Here is a 27100-nt window from a genome sequence, read left to right as displayed (position 1 = left end):
TAGCCGACAAACACCATGATTAGCCTACCTCAAACAAACAAACTCTACAGGTAGATCTGACCATCGGGGGCTGAGAGAGGATTAAAAACTAAGAATAATATATTGCAATTACTAATTGACGAAATTCAGTGTTCAACTTGAGATTGCCACCCTATGGGGCCAAAGACCAACGTTTGGATTGGGGATGAAGTGCTGTTTTGGTCCTGATTCCAGCTACATCCCACGTTAACATGACGTATAAGCACATGGCCATGGCCGTAGGTCCCAATGTTGAGTAAATTATTGTGAAATATCGATTGGCGCCCGTTTCAAGTAGAGCCATGAGAATAAGAAGAAGCGAACATAAAATTCTGCCTTCAACTTAATACTGCATGGCGCAGTTAAGAAAAACGGTTCGGTTATGATATATATATATATATCCCCAGCTGTTGATTTTACTGCTTCATTGTGGAAACCCCAATGTTTTATTTGACGAGTACAAAATATCAAATCGTCGTCCGGTTTCCGTACGTACTAGATAGGCCTACTGCTCGCCAAGCAGCAACGGTAAAACTGCGTTTAACTATAAGCATAACCAAACACCAACACATAAGTTACTATTTTAAAGTAAGCAGAGCGGAGACAAATTATACTGCTGCAAGGTAGTGGCGTGTGGAACGTGTTGATAACCTGATATAAAGCACGACAGGCGTTCTCGCAATCACACTAACGTACGACGTACGTAGATCGAACATCTATTTACTGTGGATACTTCTTACGCAATGACGCGCAAAGCCAAGTGCGGCTTCTGACGTAATAATGAGCAGTGGCGTCTGAAAATCAGACGCTTGTGCTATCACGAACCTGGTATAATATCTCTTCCTTGTTCACAAATTTTCAGTTTATGTCATAGTCCTTGTACAAATAAAAAGTAATCGTTCTTTCACAGAGAAATCGATTAGATATGGGAAGTAGTCGATTACGATTACGATTACTTCGGAATTTTTTCGAATGTAATCGATTGCGATTACGATTACTTGAAAATGCTGTAATCGTCGTAATCGATTACGATTACTAATCGCGATTACCCCATGTCTGGTGAGTACGAATTAGTACTACCATGATGTCACAAATTTTCAATTGTTTCGTAACAATTGATTGACATGTATGGCTCTTTTGGAGTCAAAATGGAAAATATAGGGCAAACATGGCTCTTCAGACGAAAAAGGTTTCCGACCACTGCCCTAGACCCTATATAGACCCTATATCATTTGGCTGATATTACTTTTCAATTCTCAAATACTTCAGCCGTGATATAATCTTGCGCAACAAGCCTTGATGAAAATGGCAATGTGAATAACTCATCTATTTTTAGATACTGGAATAACAATGATCAACTAACTCAACCGGTGCATTCCGCGGCACACTAGTATTCCAACTGGACTGCTCCAGGGTGCCGCGAGGAAATGTGGTAAACAAGGTCGACGTATATCAAACATTTGGGAATCCAAATTCTGAGTGTGGCGTATAATCGATGGTTATAATACTCTGGTATTTCTCTGGGCATGTTTTTGATATGACACTTTGAGCAACGCGACTTGTAGAGGATAACTATTCGACGCTACGGAGCTTACTACGTCCTAGAATGAAAGCGGGGCCTCCTCGACGTCAATGGTGGTGGTACGCCAACTCACCCCCATATGCATATAGTAGCATTTTGGAAAGTGATTACTAAACAAAAGCTCATTGCTCGGGCTAACGTGCCGTGATGTTGAGGTTTGGCCGAAGTTGTTGATCTGTAGTCACCCCTATATCAGAGCCGGCGGCTAAAAAGCAAACACTAAACAGTGACGTGGCGCAGATTGATGACCTCTTTCTGTTTATTTTTTTACACATCGCCTTTCCAAATCTTTGACGTTTTATGGACAATTTACACCAGACCGATATTGCTTATTATGATTACTGAGATGTCTACTTTATAGCCCAGCCAACTTTCCCTCCACGCCTTTTGTAAGACATAGCATATACAATATACATAGGTTTGCATTTAAAACATTCAATTGTATGGAAACTAAATATTAGCAGATTTAGTGCCAAGCAGATTCGATCGGTCTTCGTAGGGCAGCAGAGTCTTGAATATAGAATAATACCATGCGGCGCCAGATTCGAAGAGCGTCTCGGAGATCCAAGTCCAATCAAATGATTAGACGCACTGCAAAACAATTACAAAACCGTCGTGAAGACTGTGGTGTATCAGTCCCTTTTGACAACTAGTGGGTGTTTATACTGATTGCTCCTGATTACCTTCACGTCGGGACTATTCATTTCATTCGTACTAGTTGGGTGTGGCGTCGCTTCTGTTAGTTGTACCTACGTTAACTCTGTATTATTGCCATGTTGTATTCAGATACACTAGCTTACTTTTATGTTAATAAAAGCCTAGGAACCGATCGTATTGAGTTCTATCGAAGGGTACAACAAGACCAAATGTTTATCAATGCAATATCCTTCTTTTGCGTCGCAATACCCCTCATGTGAGATGCTGTAGCCCAAGGGTGGGCAAACTACGGCCCGCGGGCCGCATGCGGCCCGCAACGCTGTTCTGTGCGGCCCGTGAGAGTCTAAAGAAACTTACCAAGAATATTGATAAAATGCGTACTAAAAATCGAATTAATGCAGGGACTTGCTTAAACTTTTTCTTAGTATATTTCACCATGATAGTTCTAAGGAAGTGGGTCTCAACCTGGGGGACGCGAGTAGTGTAATCGCCCTTCGGTGATTCGTAAAATACCGGAAGTCACAAATGTTGTATTTCGGAAGTCAGAAACGCAGTATTTTGAGCTAGCTAGCAGTCGAAAATCGGCCTATGGAGCTTCGGAAAAGCGTCATTGTGGTGCTTCATGGACGCGCATTGTGTATTTCGTCGAGCTAATTACATTGTATATCGTGCATATGGTTGATTTTTCACGAGTGGATTTTGAAAACAGGTGTTTTTAATGCGTAGTGACCTACATTACGCGGGACAAATGACTATGGTATCCTGTCCACTGAATCACTATAGTGGTTATATCGTGAATTGTTTCCCGTATAACAGGTTGCTCTCAAAGCAATCCGTGAGCGTATACACAAGACACCGCCCAGATAAACCTCCAACATCACTTAGGTAGGAATTTTGGAGTCAAACTCGGTCGTTCTCGAACGCACAAGCCATTGGTGTCGTAGCTGTCGATTATACTACTACGCTATTTCACAACTAATAGTCGGTGTACATCATTGCATATGTGTAAATGTGTAAAATAATGCATATGTGTAAATGTGTAAAATAACGACAACTTTGATGCGACGCATCCTAGAACAAACAAATATGGAATTACTCGAATATTCTGATATCGTTCGTGGCATATATTTTGTCGTTGTGTTCAATCTGAAACTGTCGACTATCGATTAAAAAACTATCAAATTGCTGTGTAAGAGGGCAGCATAGTGGTCAGAATATTATCCCCAAACGGAAATCATATTTTGAATATACCCATAGAAATATTATGTGCTACTTCGCCGAATGTTAGCAAAATCATGGGACTTTTTCAGCATTGTCGAGTCGCGCCGGATTATTTTCGTTGTTATAAAATATTATGACGAGTGCGAGAAAGATTTTTACTTCGAATGTACTACTATATCGTATGGTGAAAACAAAATCGTTACCAAGTGTGAATGTATGTATTTTGCTCTCCCGTTCCTCTCAGCCTTAAGTCGATCAACGCGAAATAGAGACGGCTGCTGTGTGTCCCGACTTGAAACCGCAACCGGTCTACGTTTAACATAATCAAGCTGCCAGTTGTAGCAAATAAATCCGATTATTCTTGTGCGTGTTAAAGAAAAACGTCGATTATGCGAGCTGTGGTACCGATGATACACTGCGGGCAAAAATACTTGAATAATTCTCAATGTTAATGCCTTGATTACACTCCGTGAATTTGTCTACATTTGTATGCTGGCGGAATCTTTCCTCTCATGCAAAAAAACTTTGATCTGCACGAGTTATAGCATCTCTGACATAAGTTTTCTGTTTTGAGGGATGTAAAATATATTTTTGTCGACGCATTCACTTTCTTTGTAACTTTCAAGACGAAAAAACCTGCAGCCATTTTAATGTAAAGTGTATAGGTCTCGTACCATGCTATACAGCATCACAATTTTTATATTCAATGCCATCCTTTGGTGCATTTTCTCAATTCAATTACAAAATTTATAGAGTTGATACCAATACCATAGAAAAATCAAGCAAAATGGTTTGGATAAATAATCATGCAACAACAGAAACACGCCTACATACATAGACAGTAGACACTGTATTTAGTAATTTGATGTTATGTTTTACCACTACAATGAACTATTTGGAAGTTAAGTTGTCGATTTACGGGGAATGTCTATGTACCCTATAATTTGTAAGTTTGTGCGAAAATCGAAACGGATTTCATGGCAACATTTGAAGTAATATTTATTCTATTTTCTCGATGGTTGCGGTCAAACATTCTAGTTTTTGGCTTGTTGTAGCTTAGAGTATATTACACATCGACACGCCGAAAAACAGTTTGCGGATTCCGGTTTTTGAGTGTATGTCTCATAGGTCCCCAGGTCGTGTTCCTTCCGACCCACCGAGTAGGGATTAATCAAAGTATTGAGCCATGCAAAAGATCTACTGTTATCGGTTGAAGATGTGGGGACCCGAGATCATCTTTCAATATTTTATCTATCAGTACCACGCCTCCCCTACAGGTACGCTGTTGAAGTTGTAGAAGCAGATTCATTAATAATCATGGTGAGAGTTTGCGACCAAATAAAGGAGACCGGCAAGTCCATTTAATTAGACTATGACCATCGTATTCGAATCTATACACCTTAATTAGCAGAGCGGAATAAAGTATCATTAACGGCCAAGTCCCTGCTAACAGATAGCCATACGATACGGCCAGTCATCGAATTCACGATAGCAAGTGGAAGGGCTATATGAAGAGTCATAAACCATTGGTATAGGCGTGAATAATCGCTAGTTATCGTCCTGTGGCAAAAAGCCAAGTAGCTAAGCCCCATCCCCCCAAAATACCTACCTAGCTACCTACCTTAATTAGCATCGTATATCTTGATACTGAAAAATGAACTTCACACTCTTTACCAATTTGATTCACAAACCTATTCATAATCGGATTTAGTACTCGTGTAAAAATGATAACAAACATTTTTCATACAGAACCATAGAAGAGTTGGTATGATATGATGAATCGATTGATGTGATAACTCTCGCTTTTCGTATACAAAATAGATTGGAGTGTATGCAGTGAGGAATTGGTGTTACGAAGGAGGACACGACAGCCATACAATAAATTTACATAAGCTTAGTCTTGTTCGATATCAGGCTTGTTTGTCAGTTCTAAATGTGACTTTATTGAATGTTTCGTGAGCAAAACGGAACAATCTGGTAACATATTGATTCTTCCCCTAACGCACTTCCATTTGATTCCGGTTAACATAGATCATGTAAGTGCACAGAATGAAGATACATCGTACACACACACACACACTATTTTTGCGAAGAAAATACCTGTGATTTTTTGAAGCACTAATACCATTGTTGGATTATTTGAATATTCAGATACGCCAGAAAGAAATAATTAGAGGTCTTGATAAGTCCAAGCACGAAATTGGTCGACTGCAATGTATAGCGATAGGTTTACGGTGTGTAACCAACTAATCTAGGGTTTTGTAGCAGTAGAATATAGGGTGAAGTCAATTATCTACTTCGACCTAAATTTGTAAATCTGTACCTATGGTATCTTGTAAATATATGTTTCGTATGAGGATGGTCGATTGGTCGTGTGTGATAACCATTTCCATTATGGAGGGACTGACCGCCGCGGTTCTATTGTTACCATCTCATCGCTAATACTTGTGTCATTGTAAGACAGGTGGTTCGAAAATTGGAAAAATCTAAATAAACTGATTATCCAGAATATCGGTCAACAGATTAGCGGTAGCAGACCAGTTGTATTGTCATTCATCGCGACATGGAAAGCCAATGTTCTGAGCATAACTTTTGAAAAATCCATCATACGACAAGGAAGTTGATTGAGAGAAACTAGGGCAAGTATGCTTCTGTCATTGTGATGAAATCGAAATCGATGCTGTATATTGTGGAGGAAATGTATGCATATATTTCCAATACGGTGGGTCAAGGTGGGTGTCTTATTCCATAGACTACTCCAAGTCGCTTCGACACCTTCCTATCTTTTCCTTGTATCGCATTTTTGTGGTGTAGGCCTATTGAACCGATAAAATTGCTAATAAACCAACGATGATGATGATGATGATGATGATGATGATGATGATGATGATGGTGATGATACGGCACGATTGCAAACGGTACATGGCAACGACGTCGTGTTGTGATTACAAGTCTATCAGTTAGTCATAATCTTGATTTACCTATGAAAGCTGGTAAATTTCAAACATTTCGACGGACTCATCTCGAAATCAAAGGTTCTTATGCAAACGAACTAGCGAAATAAGACTCATTCCGACACCGATTTTAAAATCTACGAAGTGAGTACGATTGCTGTCTGTGGCTGTAATAAAATTTCTATCTACGGTACTGAAAAAGATTCCACACCAATGACGCGAACTGGACAACATCCATGTCATAATCTGACAAGTGAGTAAAACGTACCTTGAATTTGGTGTGACCCAAATCAATCTCGAGCCACGAAAAAAACATCAATTGTATTATATGTGTAATATCGAAAAAATAACAACATGACGATTAAGAATTTGTGTTGGTCGTTTGTCTGTGCTTTAGGTATTGATTAATCAGAGGGAGTGATATTTCAGATATGTGGACTATGTTGAAACACCAGTGATGCTCTTGTGTATTGCGTGAGATAAATCAGAACTGAATTCACCTATGCGTGAGTAAATTGCTAGCAATTCAATTACCACTCAAATTCATATGAGCCGAAAAATATAATTCGGTGATTTGGATTTGGTGATAATATTTGTTTCCAATACTGCGAATGAATAGAGACACAAAACACGAATTTACTAAATGACGGTGCATATTTCCGATTTCTTTGATGTTCTGAGTTCAACATATAATTCAAGTCTAAGTTTAAACACCATCTTAATTTGTTGTTGTGATGATGAAACTTTGTGAAATCTGTATACCTCACCATATTTTACGTTGAACGTGACGGATGGTGCTGCGAATGGAATCAAGCATTAATCAACCCACCCATGTCAATTCGCACGCAAAAACAGTGTGTGATTGTGAGAAATAGATAAATCCCCAATCAAGCGCTTTCCATACATACTAATCTAGTTTTTTTTAAATCGAGGTGCTAATACTGGTGTTTATGAAATGTTTGCTCAGATCAAAACACCCTTCACCACAACGCAATAGGTGCTATACATGAAAATGATTTTTATCGAGTACTGATCGGACAGTCGAATATCGGTTGCGAACCAATTGGTCTAGGTATTCCGTAAAGAAATAACTCGTAGATATTCCGTAAAGAATTTGCTGGTATCACGATATCTTACATCATATCACATGGATTCTCTTGCGAGATTTTCAATCTATCATTAGTCAAACATTCAAATCTCGTATACTCAATATACAATTTGTTAATCTCAAAGTCACACTCGATAGGATAGTTGGGTGCTGAGCGGTTGTATTCGGTGTGTCTTGTGTATACGCTCGCGGATTGCTTTGAGAGCAACCTGTTATACGGGAAACAATTCACGATATAACCACTATAGTGATTCAGTGGACAGGATACCATAGTCATTTGTCCCGCGGAATGTAGGTCACTACGCATTAAAAACACCTGATTTCAAAATCCACTCGTGGAAAATCAACCATATGCACGATATACAATGTAATTAGCTCGACGAAATACACAATGCGCGTCCATGAAGAGCCACAATGACGCTTTTCCGAAGCTCCATAGACCGATTTTCGACTGCTAGCTAGCTCAAAATGCTGCGTTTCTGACTTCCGAAATACAACATTTGTGACTTCCGGTATTTTACGAATCACCGAAGCGCGATTACATTACTGACGCGTGCCTCTTGGGGTCATGAAAGCATCTGAAGGGGATCGCGAAGCTGAGCTCAACTGAAAATTTTTTCGCGCTTTGGGCGATTTCCTTCCAATTGCTAATTAGTGCTCTGTATTTAGTATGAGTTTCATATTTAAAATTCTCTCATCAATAGTCGTAACCTTCCATGCCACCAAACAATCCGTTAGGTTTGCTATAGCATCCTGAATGCGTTTTGTGATATGACGATAAGGGGGCGCGAAATCTACATAGGCCTATATAGTAGAAGCGGATTTGAAGCTAACATGGTTATGATGCTGTCAGCATTGTGTGTCCTGGAACTGAACCCAAAGCGGAATTAGTAAATCTATGAACTGATGATCACTGCTCACAGATTTAAATTTCAATCCTATTCAAAGAATAGGGACAACGGACTCTCATCTCTATGGTTTTGACAAATTGGTTATTGAGGTCGACCAGCCTATGAAATCTCGCCATTGTTTCTGACGCGTGTACGATATCATCATAGCAATGTTTGGTTCGTTTCAAATAAGCATATATATTATCTCCATGTCCTCACTATATAATCAAATACCAGCAATATTACGTTTTGGTTTATGATCCCAATTTTATATAATGCGGCCCGCGTATGGATTAGGATGTTGAATGCGGCCCGCGAGCCCAAAAGTTTGCCCACCCCTGATCTAATCTGTGTATGTCGACGTTTGGCGTCGGATATATCAGCTATAAAGACGCCACGGGCTGCATCTCATTTGTTACCTACATGTCGACGTTTGTCGCATGGATATTGGATATATGTCGGCTATGCCGTAAATACGCGGAATTAAGTTAATAGACAGCAAGCGCTAGCTAGCCACGTCATACTAGGATGAATGAATAGGCTAGTTCTAAAAAGTCAGGACTGTATGTAAGTAGTCTACGAAAAAGTCCTGATGTCGCGTCGACTGCAACTATTTTCTTCGGCTGTAACGACTTTAATACGGTGCGTAAAGTGCTCAGCTCAAGTCATTGCTGTCTAAGATACAAGAGAACTCGAGCAGCAATCCAACAAATAATTGTAGCAGACATTATTCCTCTATCGACGAAGATGATAATGCAGCGATCAATCACTTTGATCCATGACGAATGACCAGCCCTCGCTTCCATCTCGGTAAGTAACTTTGCCTTTGACGCTGTGCTATTTACACATGGCACGGCGTCTCAAAATTTCAGACTACAAACACCATGTCTCTGTACGGCAGGCCAAACATTGAGTGTACGACTCTGGCGGGCCGGAATTTTCATTTTTACTATGATTTACACCTACTTTAGTATATTGCACTACACAGCTCTAATCTCAATCCTACCAATCACAAAAAGAGCAAAATATATGAAGTCACATTTTGACAATACCGCGGTAATATGACACTTGATGCCGCTGGCTTTGTGAAAGTTTTTAACATCTAGTAACAAGTTAGATGAAGCAGCAAACAGAACATATTCTCAATGGGCGTCGGAAATCCGTGATATTAGCTTGCTTTTCGTAAAATGTTGGACGTCAAATGCTATGTAGCAATCCATCCGCTAGTCTGCGTTTCAACCCGTTGACACGAGAAATGCCATGTAGCAATTCAGCCGCCAGTCTACGTTTCGACCCATTCACACGCCTGACGCCACGTAGTGACTCAGCGATATGGTGGCGTCTGGCGGTTAGCGTCTTGCGGGTTTAACCCAGTCTCATCGGAGTCGGACCAGAGAAATTGTCGATCCGCTCCGCACTAGTGTCCAACAGTCGTAACTCTGCTACACGGTAATCATCCGGATACAATATGAACTCGAGAAGGGTGATATATCTTCTATTGCTAAGCAGGGACGATGACGGGTACCTGGTCGCGTATCAGGAAGTCATTCTGTGTTAGGTGCGATTCAACAGCTTCGAATTTAAATTTAGCCACCTCTGATTCACGCGACATGTATACAACGTGTCGACCAAATCTACCTTGTGCTTCTACTTACTTGAGTATCGTTCAGACTTATCATATCACATTGTAGTCAGACTTGTACACACTGCTGGATTTTCAAAACGTGCAACTAGAACTATGCAATTTTTGAAACTCGAAACTAGTACACTACACACTGCTGGATTTTCAAAACGTGCAACTACTACGCAATTTTCAAAATCCGCAACTATAACTACTAAAACACTGGCGTAGCCAGATAGGGGCGAAAGGGGCGATCGCTCTACCCAAATTTTTGGAAACCTTTCATAAAATCAATAAATATAACAGTATTTTGAGGTAGATGAATGCAACCTAATAAATTTCTTAGCGCTTCCCGCGGTTTAGTGTCCATACACTTCTTGATTTTATTATCGGTGTCCCGAAAAAAATTGTTCCTCAAATACTCATAATTGAATTTAACTGCATTCTCATGAGAATACAACAGTACCAGATGCACGAGAGTAGTACGAGGTCGTTGGGTTGTTTGGGTCTAGGGGTGATGTCACTTCAGTAAGGGGGTTGAGGACTGTTAGTTCCGGCAATTTCCGTACCGGGACACATGAAGACATTTAAAGTAGGCTACATGAGACTCTGTTCTCAAAATGTTTGACAACTAAAAAACCGACGCATGTATTCCGAAGCCTTCAATATAGATTTCCGGGTGCTTAAATGGCTGGTGCCTAATGATCCTTCCCCTGCAATCAGACCCCTCCGATATAAATGCGACTGGCACACCTCCCGTTAAAAAGTGCTAATTTGGAATCGCACGCTTCTGATCAAAGGAGTTTTTTAGTTTGGTCTGTATGTAAGCTATCAGCAATTCCAATCTTTAAAGTATAGCGTCAATCTTTACCAGAGGTTGCTAAATAACCGTGCTTCAACGAAGTAATTAATAAGACCGGAATTCACTTGCTCGCGCACCAATATTATTCATCAAATTCTTTCATTTATCCAAAAACATTCCTAAACAGCAATATGTTAGTACGAGTAGGCTATTGGCAATTAAAATGACTTCCACAGTGGAATATTTCATCTCAGACGGCCATTCTCTGTTTATGTGAGTCCTGAAGTTTTAGCAGTTATGAAGCGAAATAGCTTTGTGATTTCTCTAATTTAAAACAATTTTTTTTGCAAATTTGTAGTTTTCGCGGGCCCCTTGAAAATGCTCTGCGGACCCCCAGTGGAGAACCACTGCTCTAAATAGTCTTGCCGTATGGTATGAACAATTGAACATAGTTCAAGCATGCCTCCTGAATGTTGGATGACACCACTTCTATCAGCCCTATCGGTAAATTTGATGATGAAAACGAATTTGCAATATGCAAGTAGCAATATAATGAACCAATTTCATTCATTAACTGTTAAAAAATTTCGCGCTTCGCGCGAAAGTGTTCGCGCCCGAGTTTGAAACAATCATTATATTATCACTTCACTTTATGTATGAGTGGAATATTTGCCCCAGATGTTGTGTCAATCATCCAATAAGGGCCCAAGACCATCGTTTTTAACCTATTTTCTTATCTTTAAAGGAGATGGCTCATTTACGTCATCGAATTTTTCGCCCCCCCAAAATATCTTTTCTGGCTACGCCCTTGTACTCAAATATCAAAATCAGCAACTAGAACTAAAACTACTACTCAAAAAAACGTTGGTTTGCAAAGGTCTGCCTGTCTCGCTTACTGGTAGTCCTACAGATTACAACACACATGGTATGCACAAATGTGAACTTTTGTTTTCGGACTCACTTAATTTTAGCGGTTCCCCGAAGGCTTGTAGATTAGCGTAGGGCAGGCCTGGGCATTTTACAGTCCGCGGGCCAAATGCGCAATATGCGCGGGAAGTGCGGAGAAAGTGAATAAAAATAAAATCGGCCCTAAAAGGCCTAAATCCTTGCCTCCAGCGCCCTCCACTGGGCGCTGGCGATTTTCAAGGGGGCGAAAACGCTCAGGGGGCGAAATAGGGGGCGCTGGGATCAGGGGGGCGATAAGGGGGCGCTGACGAAAAATGACTTCGCCATAGATGATGTGGTAGTAGGACATATCCTTAATGAGTATTCAGAACTAATTAACACCCAACAAAACATGTCAAATCCCGAAATTTTTGGTCGCGCTACGCGACGATGTTTGCTATATATGTTTTCATAAATGTAGTGGGTTATGATAATTCATATAAAACGAATTGTGCCTACTTTTAGATCGCCAATTAAATCGTCAGAAAGAATGCGCATAATTATAGAAAATAGAAATAGGCATTTCGGCGTCGGCCATTATCACGCCACGATGCACGAAGACATATAAAGTTCTGGTGAATATGGGACTCCAAGAAGTGTGTCAAACGATCGTCAGCGAGAAAACCGTAACCGAAGAGGATTGGCCTTATGTTGAGCGTAAACTTCGACGCATTTAAGTCCAGTTATCCATATGTAGGCCTACTTAAATCGCTCGTGCCGAACTATCATGTCGTCGCAATCTGCTCCCCACAGGACAAATAACATCCATCAGAGAAAATTGTTTGTCAGTGACTAAATGCCAATATTGAATCGAGTGCTGACTTTAGTAACAAAATAACATGTAACGATTTAATTATACCAACGGGCACGCCCGAATATGTTCAATTAAAATAACTAATTACGTGGCCTTCATTTTCTAATACAACAGCTCATTCGGCGCTACTGGTAAATCTGATTACGTGGACTGAGAGGATAAAAAGTTTATAGTTACATATATATGCAATTACAACCTATTTCATTCATGCATTATAGACAATTTTAGCTCCTATGGCGACCAGGCCATATAAACTTTACTGACCATCGAAATCACGCGACGGGGTTCCTGGGGGCCAAGCCCTCATGAGTTTAGTTTATCACGCTATGGGTGCCCAAGACAATTGTTTTTTTTTTAGGGGGGCTGACGAAGTGCTGTTGCGGCCCTCCCTATCACCCATTGTCTTTATTACAGTCCTTACAATATGAGGTGGGGGGCGCTGGAGCACGATAATGTTTAAAAGGGGGCGCTGGAGGAAAAAAGGTTAAGAACCACTGCTTTAGCGCCTCTTTGTTCACTCAACACATCCCAACCGACCATAGTTTGTAGCTGGCCGCTTCGTTACCTGGACACCATGCTTCCTCACCTGGGCACCAGGGGTTCTCAACCCGCGGACTGCATACGTATATTTTGCGGCCCGCGACATCTTCCATTATAAACGCAATCGCTACTGGCACGATGTTACATATTAATTTAGATACTTTAGCTCTCTTATCGCACCGTCTATGTCTCGTTTAATTACTCATTCTTTGATGTATTTTGGTTTCTTGATATATGCTCGAGTGTGAATTGTTATTGTTTTAAATCGCTATTCGGCTGGACTCTAGTTCAAGAGAATTCCGTTGTGTACTAAACTCTTGATGGGTGTTCAAGTCAATAAGAACAAGGAACGGGAAATTAATCGGTGGGAACTGGGCTCCGTTCGGAACAATCAATTTACTTTCTCACTCAGATATAAATGGAAAACCGATGTGACATATTTTTCGAATAACAGTTTTCGTAACGAAGCGTATAGAAGCTCAAGATTATACCACGACACTTTATTTGTATCGCCTGTTGTTAGAAAAAACATTGCTAGCTATTAGGTGCCAAGCCCACCAATCTATATTTCGAGGCATTGTTAAAATTGTCGACTATGTTACTGACGCATGGCTTAAAATTGCTTGGAATATCGTTAAACCCATGAAATTGGCCATAGAAGGTGTGATTTCAAAAAAAAACGAATATTCGCTGCTTCCGATACTTAACAGCAAGGACAATATCACCTGACAAATTTTGAAGTTACAGTTGTCTGTTTCAACCTTGACCAGAAGAGTTACAGCAATTTCAGTCGATCTTTCATCGCATGTTCTGAAATACGTTGACGCGTAGACTACTTTAGCCTAGCATCGGACGAATCCACTGACTCCACAGACATTACAGAGCGAATTAATTATCTGCATGGGGGCTTTCTATCAGAGTGAAAATGCTGGCAGGGCAAACGAGGTAGGGACCAGCGAAAAACGTCAACTTTACAACGCTGAATTCTGTCTGTATTCGTGCAGGGCTGCATCCATGGAAGGAAAGAAGCAGGCTGTAGTAGCCTAAATTTGGTAGTATCCCACTAATACATGGGAATGATGTTCTGCGGCCCGCAGCGTATTTCGCTGTTAAAATGCGGCCCGTCATACGAGGGAAGCCGAGAAACCCTGCTTCACACCTATACTTTTGGAAACTAAAAAATCCTGATTTAGATGCCACCAAAATATCTAATCTTGACCATCAATGTTGCCATTGTTTGTGGTGCTGCTACTGCTGCACTTTATGACTTAGCCTATGCATCGAAAGAATACATATTTAAACACTGGAAAATACTAATCATTTGGAAAGTTTGATATACTTGGTATACGACGCGCAACACGCCTCCATGTCGCCAGCACTACGTCTTGAGGGTTGTAGCTCTTTCGCGGGGATATCCAGCTGATGTAGATCAACAGTTTTAACGTCAGTCCCCAACACGCCACCAAAAATATACAACTTGTCGGCAAGATGCACTTTGACATTCCTACATTGCATTTCTAAATTTTTCAAAATCTGCCACTGTCTGGTCTCTTTGTTGAGGAATTCGACCGTACTAGTAACACCTCCGAGAGCGTACAGAATATTCTTGTACCAAAAGCCTGCACCGTACGCCCTGGCCCTGATCATCGGCGGTGAATCCAAATACTTCATTTTACGCAATATCAATCTAGATACAGTATTGCGTTCATTCGCATCATTATATCCTTTCTTTCCACCCATAACATACACCGAATTTTCATTGCATGCACCGCAAATCCATCCGTAAGTCTCATATTTTGGTGATGCACCTTTTGCAACTCGCGAGACTCGATATCCACTAGCAAAGTGCAATGAATTGTGACCAATACGACCATCCGCTGTGCCACGCCAATAATCTGACTGTACTGTGGCCTATCATGGCTGTGGCCTCCCGACGTTACTGCCAGACGGGTCAACTTCGTCCCATTGAAGGCGTATAAGGATGAACTGTCGCCAACATATAATATCCCGCGATATTCAACTGCTTGACAATGTAGACCAACAGTTGATGGCATCACGTCTACTTTTTGCCACAGCTCATTGTACAAATCGTATTGGTAAACTACTTTCGTAGCTTTATTAATCGACGTGATGCGTCTCATCGCCGGTGTTCCGTTTTCAGTGCGAGCTTGCTTGCGCGCGACAAAACTGCGGATATGTTGTAGGCATTTCAGCGATCCATCAATCAGATTCTCTGGACAAATAAGCTTTTTAACTACGTCCGCTGGAATGCGCTGTAGTTCGAAACAGTTCAGGAAGCTTGGACTTTCTTTCTTCGAGATTGGCGTGCGTCCAATTCAACAGCCCGTACCATTTCCAGAGCTCGTGCGATTGAGTCGCTCGTTGCAACAAATCGTAACAATAACCCAACGTTTCATAATCGAGCGACTTGATACGGTTAGACTTCACAAGCATTTTTAGATTGTCATCAAGAAAGCGCAGTATCGGCTCATTTAAAGAATTCTTATTATAGAGACGTGACAAAGAGATCACTTCCGGAAACGTTGTCAGATTTATGTTTTCGGCTAGAAATTCGATGCATAATTTAGACAGTTCCGGCAACTGCAACATTTCCGCGGCATCAATCAGTCCTGTTGCTATTGGGGCAGAGATCCACGCGGTTCCCATATAAATGAAGTTGACGCATTGTCTCATCACCTCAGGAGTCATTGCGGAAGAGAAGTCAAGAATTCCGGTGTTGGCTTCGTAAGTGTCGTTCAAGAACATCCCTCTAAAATATGGCGTCGATGCGGTCAGCACGCATTTATGCGCCATAACTTCGACGGGTCCGCATCGTATTGTGACGTCGGAAAACTTCCCGTTGGCTTTCAATTTTGACAACAGGGAGCCGCGGTGAGTTTTAGATGTTTTGTAAACAACCTCCATTTCAGAGTCAACACTTTACAATTGATTCTACCGCTACAACACTATACAACGCTGAAACATACGATCTCGTAACACGTGATTGTTTTCAATCCATAGCTTGTAACATTCGCGGCAAAATAAGTAACAGCCTCGCGCACAAGTAAAAAAATGAGCCAGCTTCAGGAAAGGTTCAAATATTCAGCAGATACACAGATGGTTATATTATCCGCCCTGTCATTTTTCGCATTTTCGACGTTCATCCAGGTTCAAAATGGCCAGAACGGGTCAGTAACGATCAGGTACTCAAACTTGTTCTTGGTACTGATTTTGGATTACTTTTAGGCTACTTCTATTCAACAGTTTTCGAGGCAAAAATAGAGACTGCTTATACTTTATTTTGTAGAGCAAGTAGATCCGGAGTTTGTTTTCTAGTAAAATTGTCGTAACAACTCGGCGAAATATGGACTGTATCACGATCAGTGTTGCCAATTTAGCAATTTTCGCGCTAGATCTAGTGATTTTTCATCCGGTTTAGCGCCAAAAAATATGGATCTAGCGCCTAGCGATAAATCTGGCGATTTTCGAAAAAGAATTTAGCGATTATTTAGCGCTTTTTTAACCAAAATAACCAATAAAGATCGAGTTCTGGCCGACGACTGCATTGGCTATACCGGTCACCAGAGTGCAGACTCTGATGATATATAATTATAATTTATAAATTTCTAACCTACGGATAAATAGTAGATACGCAATTCCTGGCGGTTACGCATGGGCAAACAGTGTCTCTTCTTGCCGAGTAATCTTAAAGTAGCATAATTGTCAGTGCTACATATCTGGCGACCTGAGAGCTGAACTTTCATGTAATTGGCCATGATCGAAAGCTAGTGTCGCAGTGATTTTGAAAATACAAAATAAAATCTCGTCAGGACAATGTAACCATGCACCCCGAAACAGCCCTCAAAGTCTGAAAACCGGCATTGCTTCATCAGTGGCACCGCCGTAACACGATGAACATAACAATGACCAATTTCGTCCACCGAGTGTTCTGATCAATGCCGATTTTCAGACTTTGGGGGCTATTTTGATGTCGTTCCATTATCTTGACAAAAATATAATTCGTATTGTCTGAATCAGTGTGACACTATCGAATGTGACTATGGAACGGAAACTCCCGTTTTCCCATTGTTAAGTCACGCTCGACTGAATCTAGCGACTTTGGTCAATCGCAGCGCAACAATCGAACAATTTGCCTTAGGTTAAATGGCATATCACACTTATAGATACTCGACTTCGATAACAAAATTACTACACTAATCAGTCAGTGGTAATCTTGAAACTTGCAACAGTGTTAGATGACATCTTCAAGATATACAATTCGGAAGCTAGTCGCTCATCTGGGTATGCAACACAATCAAAATCAACATAGACCGATAGCGGCTTTTGTGAAAATTCCGTTACGCGCTAGGCTGCGCGCACCTATATACTCGACTTCGATAACGAAATTACCACCGTAATCAGTTAGTGGTAATCTTGAAATTTGCTACAGTGTAAGATGACATCATCAATATATACAATTCGAAAGCTAGTCGCTCATCTGGTTATGCAATTAAAATCCACATGGACCGATGCCGGCTTTTGCTAAAAATACGTTACGCGCTAGGCTGCGCGCACCTATATAGCCTACTCGCGTAAAATCTATTATGCGATAGCGCACTTTGCGCATACATATGCAATATACAAATACACGAAATTTCAAATAAGTATTTCGGCGTCGGCCATTATTTATCACCCTATGGCGGGCCCAAGACCAACGTTTTTGGGGGCCTGACGAAGTGCTGTTACGGTCCTGCATCCAGCCTATAGGCCTGCCTGCGGAACAGATTTTACGCAAAAACCTGTGTTGCTCTATAGATTTTGAAGGTATTTCCATAGCGGGAGACATGTCGAGATTTCGTATCTATTATTCCCCATTCGGATTATGCGTTCTAACTCTGTGCGAAATTTAACGGCTCTTCCTACACCAAAGGTCTCAAACTCAAATGTGTTCGCGGGCCAATTTCCTAGTTTTGATGACGTCGCGGGCCGCAGCACCAATAACAGGGATATACAATGTATAATTTCCAAGTATACCTTATTCGACGGGAGCTTGCAGACAGGCATTCCAAAAACATCGTGAGAATGTAATTTACTATTGTAATATTCACGCTTGACACGGAAAAATCACGTTTTCAAATATTTGAATAAAATTGCATCATGCCATCGTCAAACTGTCGGGTTATAACATTGTAGCTATTGAACCTTTGACGAGTCACAATTTTTTGTAGAATATTTTACAATATACTGATATCAGAGCATTTGAGCGTTGTAGCCTAATCCGGGTTTAGATAAAGTCGTGAGTAGGCTATTTCTACTGTCATTGCCAAAGTCAAATTAAAACAGCGTTTGGTTTTGCCTTCGATTATTATTGTAACATATCAATAACAACCCATATTAAAATCAGAAATCCCATTCACATAAAATCACGCGTAGCGCGAAGGTCATTTTCCAGTTGAATAAATTGGCCTAAAAATATTCCACAGCATATAGGCCCAATTCCCCAATGCATCTCGTAACCCCTGATGTGTTGCTTCGTACCCGAATGGGGTCTACGGGCCCTGATTAAGAACCTCTGGAACAGAAATGTACAACCGCCAATGAATTCATTGATGTTTCAGCTGTGGAGCGTACTACACTACCTTACTCGCCACCGATAATAACATGGACAGAGAGAAGAAACTACACCCTGCATGTAACCAATTTTACGTCGCGCGGGTTACATAATTCGGATAGTTGCCATACTGACCTGATTAGATAGCTATATACCCTACCCAACGCAAGCTACGACCTTTTTATATATTACTATTCCTCATAGCAGTTTCATAGATCGTTGCGTTCGTAGGATTACCAAGTCACCGTTCCGAGTCGCAAGTCGTCTGATTCTAACGTTTGACCCGACTCAACTCGAGCCATTTTTATTTAATCACCATGTCAATCCGAAATCGAGTAATTTTATGAAAGGTCGCACAAATCAAAATCACAATTTTCAGTCACAAATCATCAACTGGTCATGTTTTATCATCATGAACTAGAAATGTGATCTTGTATATCATGGTATTTTTTAAAAGCGATGTGATACTGTAGTTAGTTGAGATTTCAGTGATTATTAAAGTAGTTTCAGGGTGAACTTTAAGTTCTTGTATCTAAAAAAGATATGTGGAACTTGAACATTTGTCGAATACTTGAAGTTCCAAAATGCCATCGCGGGCCGCACAAAATGCTCTCGCGGGCCGCATGCGGCCCGCGGGCCGCGTGTTTGAGACCTCTGTCCTACACAGTTGGATCAGTAATTTCATTACCGAAGTCGAGTATGTACTGTATAGATGCGCATGCGCACCATGCGCAGTGCCCACAGCCTAGCCAATAACGGATTTTTCGCAAAAGCTGTTATCGGTCTATGTTGATTTTGATTGTGTTGAATACCGAGATGAGGGACTAGCTTTCGAATTGTATATCTTGATGATGTCATGTAACACTGCAGCAACTTTCAAGATTGCCACTAACTGAATAGGATGGTAATTTAGTTATCGAAGTCGAGTATAAGTATATAGGTGCGCGCAGCCTAGCGCGTAACGGAGTTGTCACAAAAGCCGCTATCGGTCGATGTTAATTTTGATTGTGTTGCATACCCAGATGAGCGACTAGCTTTCGAATTGTATATATTGATGATGTCATCTAACTAAAACTGTAGCAAATTTCAAGATTACCACTAACTGACTAGGGTGATAATTTCGTTATCGAAGTCAAGTATATAGGTGCGCGCAGCCTAGCGCGTAACGGATTTTTCGCAAAAGCCGCTATCGGTCTATGTTGATTTTGATTGTGTTGCATACCCAGATGAGCGACTAGCTTCCGAATTGTATATCTTGATGATGTCATCTAACACTGTAGCAAGTTTCAAGATTACCACTGACTGATTAGTCTAGTAATTTCGTTATCAAAGTCGGGTATCTACAAGTGTGATATGCCATTTAACCTAAGGCAAATTGCTCGATTGTTGCGCTGCCATTGACCAAAGTCGCTAGATTCAGTCGAGCGTGACTTAACAATGGGAAAACGGGAGTTTCCGTTTCATAGTCACATTCGATAGTGACACTAGCTTTAGCTTAGGACCAGATTAATTAAATTTCATACCCCGGGTTGGTCCTCGGATTATTTTCTTAAGGTCTCTACTTATAGTGCAGTGGTTCCCAACGTGGGCGATTTGGCGGTCTAGGGGGGGCGAAAATGACGAAGGGGGCGACAGGGGGTGAAAATGGACCAAGGGAGCGACGGGGGGCGAAAATAGCGAAGGGGGTCAAACCACGGAAATTTAGTTACAAAAGTGTGTCAAATTAGCCATTGAGCCGAAATTTTGACTTTAGTCAGCCGGCCGCTGATTACAGTTTGTATGCCCAATTTTCGGTACACAAAATTTGGGGGGCGATGACCGGTGTTGACCTTGAAAAGGGGGCGATGGGTGGAAAAAGGTTGTGAACCACTGTTATAGTGGCTGGCAAACCCGTTTCAAGTCGTGTTGTGTCGGGTCAAGTCGCATGTCGTGTTCACGTGTGTCAAGTCGCATATGTCGTGTTCAAGTACTCCAACAGTTTAGAGAAGTCAAGCGCATTTACATCGCATAACGTAATCATGGACGTATCGAGCAAGGCACGCTTATATAGTGAGCGGTTATGCCTGCAAACCAGATCTGTGGTCACTAGGGCTGTTCAAAAATAACTTTTTTTCCTGAATCTTGCTGGTTACTTGATTAAATCGTTAGGTTGCCTTAAAAAACGACGCATACCAAATTTGAATTCATTCCGACAAATATTCGCGGGTTACGTAGAGTTTGAAAATTTTGGATTTGCCCAAAAACGCAAAAAAATTTTTTTTCCAAATTTTTCTGCCAACCCCATGAAATTGTTGGGCTGTCTTCAAAAACTATGCAAAACAAATTTGACTCAATTCCAAGCCGTAGAAGCGGAGTTATTTCAGTTTTTATTCGATAATTCTGGGATTATCCTTGATTGGTGGATAATCCAAGAATTATCACCGAAAAACTGGAATAACTCCGCTTCTACGGCTTGGAATTGAGTCAAATTTGTTTTGCATAGTTTTTGAAGACAGCTCAACAATTTCATGGGGTTGGCAGAAAAATTTGGAAAAAAAATTTTTTTGCGTTTTTGGGCAAATCCAAAATTTTCAAACTCTACGTAACCCGCGAATATTTGTCGGAATGAATTCAAATTTGGTGTGCGTCGTTTTTTAAGGCAACCTAACGATTTAATCAAGTAACCAGCAAGATTCAGGAAAAAAAGTTATTTTTGAACAGCCCTAGTGGTCACGTATAGCGATCATTGCGCAAAGCGATCTGCTTTATCGAAATGCACTGCAAGTTTTGTCCCGCTTAGAGGTGACTATTGCGTATTATGAACTAGAAATATGATAGGTGACTCTGGCCCCAGACGAGTAAAATACAGCTGAGACGAATGTATTGATATATTGGTCCAATTTAACACCTTCACCAATTAATGCAAATTTAGCGCTATTATTTAGCGCTTTTTTCTCAATATTTAGCGACATCTAGCGATTTTTGACTCCAGTTTTAGCGATTTTCTTCCATCCGGAGTTGGCAACACTGTCACGATAGCTGAATTATATCTTCGAAAGCTGCTCCTATTCGTTCACGAGTGAGCGGAACCAAAGTCTCCGAATTGAGCGGAGTGGGCTGTATCTCCATATGAAATGATGCAGTTGGCTCATTACACGATCTGAAATGGGCGTGAGGCCAAGATTACGTACCAGAATCTGATACCATAATAACTTACACCAAACTCCGTGGTTACAATCTGGTAAGCACTAAATACACCGGCTTCAGCTTATTTATTTACAGAGCGGTACAACCGTGGAAAATATCAATCTAATTCATATCTCAATATCACACATTCTAGAACAGAAGATGACTATAGCACAATCCACAGTGTAATCCGACACACAACCAATTAACCTAATCGCAGACCTGCGGATACATATTCACACAACCTCACACTAGCAGCTCTTTTATTCCATACTCCGACATTCTACCATAGTTTTATCGTTAGCCGCATGCTGTTTCAACTGACGAGTGATGAGGTAATCTTCACGCCAAATCTCCAATCGACGAATCACAATGCCAGACTAATCATCAACTCTGCATTCATCAAAGTTAAATTACCTTCCCCGATGCGGTCGGGTAAATGAATCTTCTCCTAAGTCTCTGTCCGTTTAGTCCTGTTTTCGAAACTCTTTTAAACTAGCGCGCCTATTCATCTCCCGTGCCTAAATAATAGAATGAAAGTTATTCTGCATTTAATTCAGCTAATGAGGCAGGCATATTGAGCACAATCTCATTATATATATATAGGTCTAGCTCTGTCTGCATTCAGACTAAGCGCACCATCACCGACGTGATGGAAGTATCCTCGGTTTCTATGGTGAGTTCAAAACTTTATCAGTGCACTGAAAGCACGCTTTACCAAATATGAAATTGAAAAGGCACGAAGAAAATTTTAACCGATTCCAGAAGCCAGTGCGGATATTACATTGTAATTTTCTCTGTATCAAGAACGATAGATACAAGACATTGAAATTAGTTTTGATCCCAAAACTGTTCAAGATGTCAATCATCTCCTCAAAAATTCCAAGTTCGGAAATTTCACAGAATGGAATGATTGATATTCAGTCAGGAATTTATAACCGGAGTATAGTATATAGGCTGGTCTATGTATTGTATACCTAAATCAAATCACCATGTCCTTGTGCTGTGCTCCAAGGTCATAAGTATATATGCTTCGACTTGAACATCAGATATGCAAACGGACCCGCGCTGGTAATAGTCTCACTCAAGCTTCAGAATTCGGAAAATTCAATTTCACTGATACATCACGACGTTATTATCGAATCGTGTTAGCGCCGTTTTCACCATGATCGTATTTTCAAGTACCAATCAACTTTTCCGGTATACACATGGTTGAATAAAACAAAGCCTGGAACAACTGTAAACAGCCCTGGAATCGATTTTGCATTTTTTGAATGCGCATTTTTCGATTCAGAATGATTGGCGACTCAATTTGTATTTGAAACAGGCCGAAAGATGGTATGACCTTGAATTATGTCTCGTGATTCGAAAATTCAACATGACTTGACTTGACTTGACTCGAGAAGATATGTGACTCGAACGTAGTGACTTGATCCCAACACTGCTATACACCGATGTGATGTTAAAGCGTCCGCACCGATCATTTGAGAATGTGACACGATTAAAAGTGACAGTTGGGCATTATTTCCGTAAGAGCCATATCATATTTTTTCGATACTTAAGGCAATTAGGATGTAAATTTTAATGCAAAAGAAACAATTGTAGACAGCGGTAAAGGTGTGAATCTACTGTGTCTTCTTTAATAACACTCTCTGTACAGTTGAGCGACTTCAATGAATCCATCATAGTGCAGCATGCGCAAAGGGAGCCACATAACTCAATTGTTTTGCTGGTAATCATGTGAGGCTCAATCAGTTCCCCTAAGCCTGGATAATAACTTCAACGATGGAGGATATTGTTCTGATATCACTTAATGGTTATTACTTCTCAATTCTCAAATACTTCGGCGGTAACATTTGCGCAACAAGATTTGATTGAGAAGGCAATGAGAGCAAGATATGTACTTTTCGATGTTGAACTGACGATGAGCCATTAATGCAATGATTTTGACAATGGTTTTCTTAGACCCTACATCCCCTGAAACCCTAAAAAGTTCGTACGCGTAAACAGAACCTAAAATTTCCCTGAAAACATCCCCATAAGAACTGAGTGTGCTATACATATTTTCACCCGTTGTTTGTTTATTTGTTTGTGTTGAGGTATCCATAGTGTTAGTCGACTATACTATGGTCATGGTCATTTAAATCCGGCCAATTTTCTTCATTTTTATTCCGTAGCTGCGGACTTGTAGCACGAGCCACTTCTAGGCTTTTATAAGACACCGCTTGCACGGATGAGATGACGAGGACGAGCCTAGAGCCCTAGATAAACCTCCAACACTTGTCAGAATTATGGAGTCGACCTCGGCTGGACTCAAACCTGCAAACCAATGGTGTTGCAGCTGTGGATTATACCACTATACGCGATGTTGCCACTTTTCACCCGTTAGAATAGATTTCAAAGCACAATTCAGCACTAATGTACTGATTTACACCACGCGCTATGTTAGAAGCCTAATAAACGCCAATTTTCCGTTCGCATGTATATTGTGCAGGCTACGACTAATGTGATACACTGGCGATACATACGTTGAACCCGTGTGTTCGTAATGTTTTCTTCTTGTGCTACACTTCCACTCATTTAAAAGTCCGCAAGGCCCTAAAGGTACTGCTGGACTATCAAAATTTTCTAAATTACTTTTATTGCGGAATGCTAAAGTATCAAATTAGTTCTTTTAAAAATGCATTGCTCTTGTCTGATTTCGAATTAGAAGTATGTTAAAATACGACTTGAAATCTCTAATTTTCGTAGAAAGTCACACCCCAATCACTTTGGTTTATTTCAACTCACTCAAAATTGACTTTAAGCACTTTGCCATGCTGATTTCATACAATTAATGAAAGAGCTATTTCTGTAAACGAGGAAACGTGACTTTCGACTTTTTGAATTTTCAAAGTTGATTTTCCCCCATTTCTAATTTTAGGTGATATGGGGTCACGGGGACGGGAAATTTTAATATCAGAGGACCTTCAATCCTGATCAAACTTGGCTTAGTACAAGCAGTAAAACCATTCTACCCGCTAAGACTATAGTTTTTGCTATAGGAGATTTAGTGTACTTACTATGCTACTTATGATCTAAATTTTATGAAAAAAAATCGGCCCTGTACTAGTACTGAACAAATATTTCGTAAAATTTTCTGAAAAATCGGAACTTTCAAGCAGTTCAGCAGGTGCTTAAATGCCTCAGGACACTATATGAAGCATTGTTTAGAATCTCTCAGCATCTATCGAGGAGACATGCAGGCGTTTCTCCGTGCTAACCGTCCGATTTGGGCCCGAGGAACTATTGTGAAATGCTGAAATTTATGCGGTATATGAAATTGAGTATGAATAGTTTACACAACAATTTTTGAGAATCTAGGATTGACTGTTTATAAAATATCGCAATTTGAAAATGTGAGTCTAGCAGTACCTTAGGACCAATTAAAATTACCGAGTTGCTTAAGTATTATCCAACCAAGAATATCTTACAGCTTCGATCTTCGGCTGCCTAGGATCATTTAATCATATAATTGCATATTACAGACTCTACACTACATGGTGTTCTTCTACAGTGCGTTTCACCATGATTTGAGAGCAACAAGACGATCGAAGCGCTCGAGTCGATCTCACAGGGTTTCCATACGTCCTCTTTTAAAAGGATTTGTCCTCTTTTTTGACTTTTTGAAAGTGTCCTCGCAGGACGCCCGTTTGTCCTCATTTTTGAGATTTTGTCCTCTTTTTTGATAATTTTGTTCAAATTTACGGCCTCGACTGATATGCCATAAATTAGCACCGAAGTACGCTCTGCTGGCTATTTCGGAGCTGAGCCGGAAAGTTGGCCTCTTTTTTTATTCAACTACCCAGTAATGTGAAAGAAAAACTGTATTTTGGGCACTGAGCGAGAAAGTTGACTTTTTTTAGTGAACCGCGACCAAGACGTGGGAAAATTTTACCATTTTTTCAGGATTTTTCTCCGGTCATGCAAGTCTCAAATTTCGGGAAAAGTGTCCTCTTATTGTACTCGCTAACTTTACCGGCACCTATCGCCTTTTTAGGTTGATCGAATTCATGGGCGGCATGATATACGTTGTTCTACTTCGTAGGAACTTCAGGACATACACAGTCAAGGAATAAAATATATTGCAAACAACTCCCTTACAAATTCAATCCATAATTTGTTGTGGTTTATCAAGCATTTAAACCTTCATCTTCTTTGTAATAGGTACTGGTACATGCGTTCAGCACCCACGCCCAATAGACCGCGATAATAATAGCTGTGTCCGTGGGCTAATTAATTGGTTGGTTAGAAAATTGATTGTTGTTACACGGCAATGAACATTCGGGAAACCGTGGGTGAGGGATTCCTAATGAATACGCCTAGTATGACCACAAAAGACGGGACGGCATATTCGTATATATCTGTTCTTGGTGCACGAAAGGAACCAGTTATTCCAGGATTTTTAAAACATGTTGCTATTGTGCGTAAGGCCCCCGTGAACGTCAGCGTACTTTTCCCATTTGAACGCATCCCAACCAACAAGTTTGTAGCTGACCGCTTTTTACAAGGGCACATAGGTTTTATTGGAACTCCGGTTCGCGCAAACATTTTGAACCATTTCGGCAAAGTGACGAATCTAAGTTTAGCCATCAACGTCGCTATTGTTTGTGATGCTACACGCTATGCATCAACTTATACATCGAAAATAATACATGGTTCAACATGGCCTACTATAGTAGGCCATGGGTTCAAGCACTGGAAAACAGTCAAAATTTCGCAAGTTTGATATAGGCTACTTGGATGGACGACGTGCAGCACGCCTCCATATCGCCAGCACTGCGCTTTGACGGTTGTAGCTCTTCCACTGGGAATTCCAGCTCAAGTAGATCAAGTTTTAACGACAGTGCCCAACACGCCACAAAAAATATACAACTTGTCGGCAAGGTGCACTTTGACATGCCGACATTGTTCAAAATCTGCCACTGCCTGGTCTCTTCATTTAGGAATTCGACTTTACACGTACACGTGAGACCTCCGCGAGCGTACAGAAATTCCTTGTGCCAAATACCTGCCCCATACGCCCTCGCCTTCATCATCGACGGAGATTGTGAATACTTCTTCTCTTGCAATATTAATCTTGAAACAGAATTGCGTTCATACACATCAATGCATCCTTCCCATCCACCCAAA

At 40.7% G+C, this 27100-nt stretch overlaps 1 protein-coding gene across 1 annotated transcript; it reads right to left on the bottom strand.

The window, feature by feature from the left end:
- Nucleotides 1-14500: 14500 nt before the first annotated feature.
- On the bottom strand, nt 14501-16527 carry LOC145433792 (kelch repeat and BTB domain-containing protein 3-like). The gene has a single exon (XM_080311049.1). It carries the CDS (start codon nt 16075-16077, stop codon nt 15403-15405), a length of 675 nt encoding a protein of 224 aa, XP_080167175.1. The 5' UTR covers nt 16078-16527; the 3' UTR covers nt 14501-15402.
- Nucleotides 16528-27100: the final 10573 nt, after the last annotated feature.

This window comes from Botryllus schlosseri, chromosome 1 (genome assembly GCF_051294905.1).
Source record: "Botryllus schlosseri isolate E-star chromosome 1, Bs_hap1, whole genome shotgun sequence".
Classification (NCBI taxonomy): Eukaryota; Metazoa; Chordata; class Ascidiacea; order Stolidobranchia; family Styelidae; genus Botryllus; species Botryllus schlosseri.
Note: the sequence above shows the minus strand (reverse complement) of the source record. Positions and strands in the feature narration are given on the sequence as shown.

Bases quoted from the DNA above. Each gene is read 5' to 3' on its own strand.
- LOC145433792 (XM_080311049.1), bottom strand. From the start codon at position 16,077: ATGGAGGTTGTTTACAAAACATCTAAAACTCACCGCGGCTCCCTGTTG.